The sequence below is a fragment of the Sander lucioperca genome, chromosome 5 (assembly GCF_008315115.2).
Source record: "Sander lucioperca isolate FBNREF2018 chromosome 5, SLUC_FBN_1.2, whole genome shotgun sequence".
Taxonomy (NCBI): domain Eukaryota; kingdom Metazoa; phylum Chordata; class Actinopteri; order Perciformes; family Percidae; genus Sander; species Sander lucioperca.
In genome coordinates this window covers 14,229,285-14,239,172 of record NC_050177.1, presented here as the reverse complement: position 1 = coordinate 14,239,172, position 9,888 = coordinate 14,229,285, and the positions used below count along the sequence as shown (strand labels likewise).

At 40.5% G+C, this 9,888-nt stretch overlaps 1 protein-coding gene across 1 annotated transcript; it reads right to left on the bottom strand.

Annotated features, from left to right (window-relative positions):
• Positions 1-1,394: 1,394 nt before the first annotated feature.
• ostn (osteocrin) lies at positions 1,395-9,326 on the bottom strand. The gene is made up of 4 exons (XM_031309577.2): positions 9,091-9,326; positions 7,244-7,330; positions 4,688-4,917; positions 1,395-1,966 (listed from the first exon to the last, which is right to left on the bottom strand). The coding sequence occupies exons 2-4, from the start codon at positions 7,328-7,330 to the stop codon at positions 1,879-1,881; spliced, it is 405 nt and encodes a 134-aa protein (XP_031165437.1). The 5' UTR covers positions 9,091-9,326; the 3' UTR covers positions 1,395-1,878.
• Between the last annotated feature and the right edge of the window lie 562 nt (positions 9,327-9,888).

The following is a 9,888-nucleotide window of genomic DNA, read 5'->3' as shown; positions in this document are numbered from 1 at the left end:
AGGTCGCTAGCGCTAAACCCACCAGACTCCATTTAAAAAAGCAATACTTTTAGCGTGTATAGAGCCCACATATTTTCACATGTAAATTGGTAAACTATGTGTTTATTTCAACCAAAACTAGAGTTGTGATGGTTGGAAAAGTGGAAAGACGACCGAAAACGGCTTTTCATAGTTTTATTTAGTTTCTGTCGACTTTGAATGAAGTGTATTTTACGATGCTAAAATCACTGATTATTTACATGGAGTCTGGTGGGTTTAGCGAACGTGATTTCATGGATGTTTTTATGTTTAAAAAAAGGATCTTACTCTTTAACAGAAAGATCAACCTCCTTAGAAATCCTTTCCATAATGTTGTCAGACACTTAGAATATTAATCTGAGTCTGTCAGCGGCGAAACGAGCACTTTTGTGAAGGTAAATACAAGCTGAACATTGCCCTGTTAACTTAGATTGTAGCTTGTTTGGCCGCTGCCGACTGCAGCGATCTGTCTTAATACTGGACCAATGTCAAAGATAGTTGTTCCCATCAGTCACTGAGACAGAAACACATAGGAACATAGGGTCCAGGTTGAAAAAAAATGGTAGTTACCCTTTAATAAAGGGGAAACAGATTTATCTCACTGTAAAATGGGTTCACACTGGCGTCAACATAAAACAGTGATGGTTGTCACTTGTAATATTTAAGGTTGCATACACTGTATACAGTGTAAATGTTCTGATTTGGTGCCGGTCAGGTCCAGTTGCCGTGGAGACGTCTGTCAGCGTGTCGTCCTGCTGTAAACAGACCCGCTGCACTGCTGGAAAAAGAACTACGAGGCAGAAACTCAAGTCAAGTCGTGTCAGATGTTCAGCTCTCAGCGTCGAGGCGGCGGACGCCTCCAGTCAGAGTCACCGGTGGGGGTGGGGGGGGGGGGGGGATGGTGCATTCAGGTGACACCCTGAAAACACTGCAAGTAAGTTGCACCCTAACTGTTCAGGTGCGAAAGGGAGTTTTCTCAAAGTTGAATTTGACCCAAAGAAAAAGGAATTCTGTTAAAGTTAAGTTGTAATATCCTGAAATGGGATTCATTTTCTCAGGTAAAACAAAATTTTAAAATGAAATTCAAGTTAAAATTGACGCGGAAGATTCACTCAGATTTACTGATCCGTTAAAATGAATTTATTTCGCTGTCAAATTTCACAACATCACTTCCAAACTTCCTAAAATATAGGATTTCACTTTGTCTCAACACCGGACGTGGAAGAAGTACTCAGATTATTCTGTCAAAAAGTGTATTAGATTAACATCACGTACTATACCTTTAAGGAGAAAACACAGTCTTTTTTCTAATTGTAACATGTCGTTTTGGTGCCTAAACTTAACTCAGTCAGCGGCGCATGGCGCTCACTTTTTGTGGGTTAAACTCAAGTGTAACGGCCTCTGAAATGACCGTCCCCTCACTGTGCTCTGTACCCGGCTCAGTCACCTAACTGTCATGTGACTGGTTGTCATGTGACCTACCGGCGGTCACCTTAATTTCTTGGATAACATACCAATTGTTGTGCAAGTTTTCGTACCATATCACACGAACCCTTTCATGATAATGCGTTGTAAATTTGCCAAGCAGCACCTGAATGCACCATCATTAAACATTCATTGCTGTGTGGGGGGTGGGGGGTGTCCAGGTGAAGTGCAGGTGGATGATTGACAGGTGGTGGGCGTGGCAGTTGGTGATTGGCTGTGTTTCATGCATCTGTTGTGATTCCTCTGCAGAGAGAGAAAGACGTTAAAGGACCATTTCGGTGTTTTTGATGAATGTGAACAGACTGCAGTGGCGTACCTGTCCAGAGGAGGGCGCTGTGGAGGCGGAGGTGGGCTGTCAGAGGCAGGGGGCGTGGCCTATCCTCGACTCGTTGGCAGACGACTCATTCCGATCCTGTCGATGGGAGGCGGATTGACTCGTCGCCGCGGCAACTCCACTACCTTACTGTAAACACAAACAGGTAAACGACAGTGCTGGAGTCAAAGCGATTCATTTGATACAAATATACTTTATTTATATTTTATGTTTAGAAATGTTGTTTGTTACATTTGAGCACAATATACTATTAATAGAACAATAAACTGTCTTTTAAAAAATGTCATAGTATTGTATGTCGAAAAAAAATCATAACAAATTCATAGAATATTATGTCGAAAAAAGTCATAGTATAGCATGTTGGTAAAAGTCATAAAAATTTCATAGTATAGTATATTGAAAAAAGTCATGAAAAAGTAATCGTACAAACAGAAATAATCGATTATGGCCTGACTGATTATCGATGCAGTAGGACTGCAAATAACGATTATTTTCATAGTCGATTAATCTGTTGATTATTTTCTTGATTAATCGATTAGTTGTTTGATCTATATGTGTTTCCCAAAGCCTAAGATGACGTCCTCAAACGTCTTGTTTTGTCCAAAACTCAAAAAATATTCAGTTTCCTGTCACAGAGGAGAGAAGAAACTAGAAGATATTCACATTTAACAAGCTGGAATCAGAGAAATCTGATTATTTTTAATAAAAAAATGACTCGAATGATTAATCGATTATCAAAATAGTTGGCGATTAATTTAATAGTTGACAACTAATCAATTAATCGATTCATCGTTGCACCTAAACGATGCAGCATCATCCATTTCCACGATTCGATGCAGCGATTATTTGATTAATTTACACCTCTATCGTACAGTATGTCGCAAAAAGTCATAGTTTAGTACGTCTAAAAAAGTCATAAAAACGTCTGTTATACAGTACAGTATAGTATGTCTAGTGTAGTATGTGTCATATCATGTCTATTTATTTGTGTACGTATGTGGGGGTCTACCCTGTCTACCATGTGTTGTGGACCTTTTCTCTCTCTTTCTGCTTCAGTGCCTGTGTGTGATGGGCTGCAGGTGAACTTGGCTGATGGTTTTTCCGGATGTGATTGGTTCCAGCCTCCAAGCTTGTGATTTAAAAGGCCGTCTTCTCCTCTCTCCACTTCCAGCCAGAATGCCAGCATGAATGTTTTTGTGTGAAATGTAGTAGATTTGCTGTTATGAAACAATCCAATCACAATTGTTTTGTGGTTTGTATCCTATCATCTACTCTGTGAGTAGTTTATGTTCACACTGCACTACAACAGCATTTGTACGATCCATTGTAGTAGCAACAATATTTTTTACCTAATCTCACTTTACTTCTACTTTACTTCATTTATGTTTCCAATATCAATATGTTGAGCAGTGGAGAGAGGTGTTCCCGCTGTGTTTTTTTGTTTGATGACGAAAATAAAAGTCCGCCAATTTTTTGAGCACACCTTCCTGCCAGCGTGATGTTTTGTATTCCTCATGTTTCACTGAGCAACCTTGCACCTCACAAACTATCTTAAATATAAAAAAGTAAATAGTATGTCGAAAAAAAGTCATAAAAAAAGTCATAGGATAGTATGTCAAAGAAGTCATAAATACATCTTAGTATAGTATGACGAAAAAAGTCATAGTATAGTGTGTGAATGAAAGTGTGGAAGAAAATGCAAACTCCACACCAAAAAAGAAAAAACAGTTGGGAATCGAACCAGAGTTCAAGGCTGCAGAGTCTACTTGCTAGTTTAATTTGCATCAGTGCCTCTGAGCCATCTTGCAACCAAAATACATATGTAGAAAGCAGATATGTTGGAAAAAAAATAATAGTAATAGTATAGTATGTCTAAAAAGTAATCAAAAGTCATAGTATAGTACATCGAAAAAAAGTCATAAAAAGCCAAAATATAGTATGTCGAAAAAAGTCATAAAAAGTCATAGTATAGCATGACGTACAAAGTCATAGTATAATATGTTGAAAAAAGTAATAAAAAAGTCATAGTATAGTATGTATAAAAAAGTCATAGTATAGGATGTGGAAAAAAGTAATTTAAAAAGTCGTAGCATGTCGAAAAAAGTCATGAAAAAGTCATTATAGCATGTTGAAAAAAGTAATTTAAAAAGTCATAGTATTTTGAAAAAAGTCATGAAAAGTGATAGTATAGTATGTAAAAAAAAAGTCGAAGTATAGTATGTCGAAAAAAGTCATAAAAAGTCATAGTATAGTAAGTCGAAAAAAGTCGTGAAAAAGTCATGGTGTAGTAAGTTTAAAAAAGTCATAGTATAGTATGTAAAAAAAGTCAGTATAGTATGTTGAAAAAGTCATGAAAAAGTCATAAAAAGTCATTGTTTAGAATGTCGAAAAAAGTCATAAAAAGTTATAGTATAGTATGACAAATAAAGTCATAGTATATTGTGTCGAAAAAAGTAATGGTATAGTATGTAGAAAAAAGTCATATAATAGTATGTGAAAAAAGGCATAGCATACCATGTCAAAAAAAGTCATAAAAAAGTCATAGTATTGCATGTCGAAAAAAGTCATTTAAAAAGTTGTATTATGTTGAAAAAAGTCATGAAAATTCATAGTATATTATGTAAAAAAAAGTGAACGTATAGTATGTTAAAAAAAAGTCATTAAAAGTCATATAATAGTTTGTGAAAAAAGTCATAGCATACCATGTCAAAAAAAGTCATAAAAAAGTCATAGTATAGAATGTTCAACAAAGTCAGACTGATACAAGACTGATACGGTTCTTAACGTTCAGGTCCTGGCTTGTTAACTTCCTGGAGAGCTGAATATTACAGAGACAGCCGGTCGTCCTACCTCTGCTTGGATGTTCCCTGTTTGGTCTCCATGGAGCTGACCGACAGGCGGTCCAGCGGGGCGTTGTTGCCGGGGAAACTCCTCTTCCTCTTTGGCTCCATGACATCATTCTCCAGCCTCACCAGGTCGTCCAATCGGAGCAGCTTCGCCGTCAGCTCCTCCCCTGCCTTCACCGCTCCGGGACAAGGCCGAAGAGCCGCCGTGGCCCTCGAGGCGGTTCGGTCTACACGCTGGAACACAAGCACAGGATGGGATGGAGATATGAACTAAAATGTCCCATCTATAAAAATTTCCATCGTAACTTTTAAACAAACATGAATATGGAGTAACTATTGAATAAATACAGTGCAGTAAAAGGTACAATATTCCCCTGTGAGATGTAATGAAATAGAAGTATATAGTAATATAAAATGGATTTGCCCAAGGAAAGTAGATTTGATGATTGATGATGTCTTGCATTAACATGTCCAACCCTAAATGGTTTATGAGACACCAAAATGTCAATTGCAGTGTTCAAACATTTCATTATATTTCACAAAATTATTATTTTAGAGTAAAATAATAATAATAGTAGGGTACAAGCGGCCGAAATGGGTTTCCTCAGGAGGGTGGCTGGCGTCTCCCTTAGAGATAGGGTGAGAAGCTCAGTCATCCGTGAGGAGCTCGGAGTAGAGCCGCTGCTCCTTCGCGTCGAAAGGAGCCAGTTGAGGTGGTTCGGGCATCTGGTAATGATGCCCCCTGGGCGCCTCCCTAGGGAGGTGTTCCAGGCACGTCCAGCTGGGAGGAGGCCTCGGGGAAGACCCAGGACTAGGTGGAGGGATTATATCTCCAACCTGGCCTGGGAACGCCTCGGGATCCCCCAGTCGGAGCTGGTTAATGTGGCTCGGGAAAGGGAAGTTTGGGGTCCCCTGCTGGAGCTGCTACCCCCGCGACCCGTTACCGGATAAGCGGAAGAAGATGGATGGATGGATGGATTATTTTAGAGCTTGTTATTAAACTAAATATTGTGTCTTCTCTCCCGAGCTTTGCAAAAAAAGAAAATTATGGAAAGTATCCCTACAGAGATTAAGACCTTGATGTTTAACTAGAAACAGCTCTGAGGTCGCAAGCGCTAAACTCACCAGACTCCATTTAAAAAAACAATACTTTTAGATTATATTGAGCCAACATATTTTCACATGTAAATTGATAAACTCTGTGTTTATTTCAACCACAACTAGAGTTGTGATTGTCGGAAAAGTGGAAGAATGAACCAAAACGGCTTTTCATAGTTCTATTTTGTTTCTGTCCACTTTGAATGAAGTGTATTTAACAATGCTAAAATTACTGTTTATTTACATGGAGTCTGGTGGGTTTAGCAAACAACATTTCGCGAATGTTTTAATGTTTAAAAGAAAGATAAAAATACAAAAATATCACACATTTGTAACAGAGTATTTCTACACAGTAGTATTGCTACTTTTAGTTAATAAGTAAAGTATCTGAGTACTTCCTCCAGGTCTGTGTGAAAGGAACTGGCCCTGCTCCTCCATATTTTATTTTCCATAAGGGAGTCTCCTCATAGAAAACACTGCCCTGGGCAGAGCCGGGCCACCCTGCTCTGCGCCGGGTGTTTTCACACGTCAGGACTCCACGCTGCGACCCCCGCTCTTACATCACCGCCCTGACAGCGAAGCGCTTTCTGACTTCCTGTCGGCCCTGCTGCCTCTGATGAGTCACACGGTCAGATATCATCCAGACTAAACAGAAAACACCTTCGGGTCCGTCTTCAGGACCGCTTACATCACCTGATATCGGCACGGGGGCCCTCCGAGGGAGGGGCCGTTTGCTTTGGCCCTCGGGATGATTTGATAGGACACAATCTGATCTGCTGCTTCACCCTCTCATCCAGGAGTTAACCTGCAAGCACTTTCTCATGCGTGCAAGGGCGTAGCTTTGGGATTATCATTGGGGGGGGGGTTGAGATCTCCACTTTTGAGCATATCAAAGACTTCATTTCTTGCATTCTGGTGAATTTCTCTGCAAGTTTGTGCCTTTCCTGCATGAAGTTATGGTGCAAATGTCTATATTTATGTAAAGGTATTTATTATTCATAGATATTTGGGGGGGTTGCACTGGCTGGTTTTGATTATTTGATTACCCCCCCCCCCCCTGTTAATTGCACCTATGCATGTGCTATCCAGAAGCGGAAGAGGTACTTAGATCATTGACTGCAGTAGAAGTCACAATCCTGCATTCACCAAACCTTACTTACAGTAAAAGTATGTATGTATGGAAGAAGTACTCAGATCAGTGTAGAAATACTTGTGCATGCATGCGTGTGTGTGTCTGTATGTGTGTGCGTGTGTGTGTGCGTGTGTGCGTCTGTGTGCATGCTTGTGTATGCGTGCAGGGCCCTCATGTGAGGAGGGCCAAAAAGATGCTAGAATGAATAGCTGTGGATGCCCATAGAAAATACCTTTCTACAGGGCACAGAATGTTGTGCTACGCCCCTGCGTGTGTCTGTGTGTGTGTGGGTGTGTGTGTCTGTGCGTGCATGCGTGTGTGTGTTCTGACCGGGTGTTGGACTCTGAAGCCGTCGACGCTGCAGTGGAGCAGCGTGATGAACAGGCAGGAAAACAGCAAACAGCCACAGAACTGCATCTGCAACCAAAAAACAAAAAAAAAAAACATGATCTGACACAGCACATCATTTTTTTTCAGTCTCCTCATTCATAAAATATAAAGTGTTTACTGTGTGATCAACAGGCCCAAACAGGATCTGCGGGGTTGAGGCTAGATGGGATGCTGCTATGGCGACGACAAGTTAAGTTTAGGCACCAAAACGTCTAGTTAAGTTTAGGAAAAAAGATTGTGTTTTGGATTAAAACACTTCCAAGGTTCCAACACGTGTTTCTTGGGGTGAAAGTATTAAATTATATGATTATATTAGCCTAGATTTAGCTGTAGCCGTATCTCTTCTAGCTACAACCAATCTGCAGACGCAGGATTCTGCAGAATGTTGCAAAGATTTTAATTTAATTTGTCTCTTTACCCTGCAGACCACACACACACACACACACACACACACACACACACACACACACACACACACACACACACACACACAGCTGAACACTTTTAGCTCAGCTGACGGCTGAAGTGTATTGTCCAGCAACATCGGCTAATTTTAGCATTTTCCATCCCTGAGAATAAATGTCTTTTGACCGTCACATGCACGCTCACTGACGTGCACGCACCTGCATTCCCCCACCCCAACACACACACACACACACACACACACACACACACACACACACACACACACACACAGACACACACAGAAACACTGCTGCCAACGTCACACACATTCTTGATGATGCACAAACGTTTGTATATGGAATCAAACATACACACAAGGTGAAGCTGACGTCTACTGGCACTCTCATTCATGAATGTGTCAGGAAATAAAACACACACACACACACACACACACACACACACACACACACACACACACACACACACACACATACACACACACACACACACACACACACACAGCAGATTCTTCCATTCAAGAGAATGCCCCGTGTATCCCCCCGTCCCTGGAGCATCAGACAGAACACCTTCATGTTCACAGATCAGAAGGACACCTGAACGCAACATTTCTACACTTTATTCCACACTGTGCTGCAAACTGTTCATGTGGAGATTTAAAAAAAAAATTCTTTGCAAAAATGTATCTGACATTAAGGGAAAGGGTATCAACCCTTTAATGCATGCTTACATAATGAAGACTTTAATGTATTTAACTAAAAAAGCCTCTCTGATTGGTTCACAAGGCTGCAGCAAAAGCACAAAAAACACAAGACAGATGACACACAATATGCCACAAATCAGAATTTAAAAGATATCATGCAAAAGATCATATAATATATCCAATATTTCAGCCTAGAGACAATCATAATAGCCCTTTAAAACAACCCGAAAGCTGTCTGACACATACAAAATAAATAATACCTAATGTGAAACCGTAATTTAATACTTCAAAAACATTGGCAGCCGAACGAAATAGAAAAAAAAAGCAGTTTCTGCAGAAATGATTTGAATTTGCTGTTATTAATCAGTTTGATTTTACGGGAAATTGACAAAACTACACGAAAGGAGCAGACAGCAGCTTAAAGTGACTCATACAGAAGAAAAACTACGGCGTGAAATACCAGATTACTTTGGAAAAAGTAATAAAGAAGTGCTAATTGCCTGAGAAAATTGAAATCTGCATTAAATGTGTGATGCATATACACACACATATTTTGCAATGTAACACCTGCAGGAGTGTGAACCTGTGCACACCTGCATCTCACACACACACACACACACACACACACACACACACACACACACACACTCTGTGTCCGTACCTTCAGTCTCTCTGAGTGTGTGTGTGTCCTGCTGCGTCGTCTCTTCTCTGTTTCTGAGTCTTGTTGTGGCTTCACGTCAGGTTTTATAGCAGCTGCCCGGGAATCTCCTGGCCAATCGGCAGCCTCCGCTCCGGTCACATCACTTCCTGTGCTTCCCTACTTTTTTCCACAGTAGGTTCTGTGACATTTCATCACGAGGACCATTACCTGTTAATGAAACCTCCCGGGAGCCATCACAGCTCGCCTCCTCCTCCTCCTCCTCCTCCTCCTCAAACCTCTCTCTCCTTCCTAACTTCCTAACAGCTCTCCTTTCTCTTCTCTCAATCTCTAAAATAAACACATTCATCTCTTCCACACTGAGTCCTGGAGTGTCAAACTGCGACGGTGCTTTATAGTTTGATTCCTACCAAGTTTGTGTTAAAACTTCAGCCTGAACTGCTGCTCAGATCAGAATCTAATGATTCTTTATATCAGATGATTCTGGTGTTGAGTTGAAAGACAAGCGTTTATCTTTTCCTCAGATGGAAAAAAACAACCCCACACACACACACACACACACACACACACACACACACACTGTAATAACACACTAATCAAGATTAAGAACATCTTGTTCCTGTGGATGAGATGTTTGTAGCTGCACAGGTTGACGTGAGTCGACTTTCAGAAATAACAACTCATACATAGACAAAGTGAAATGCTTCGGTTGAAGCAAAATATTGTAAAAACAGCTAACATGAACACCACGTTTGGCCTGAAGAATGATCTCAAGTTGAAGGCCGTCCATATCAACAGCAA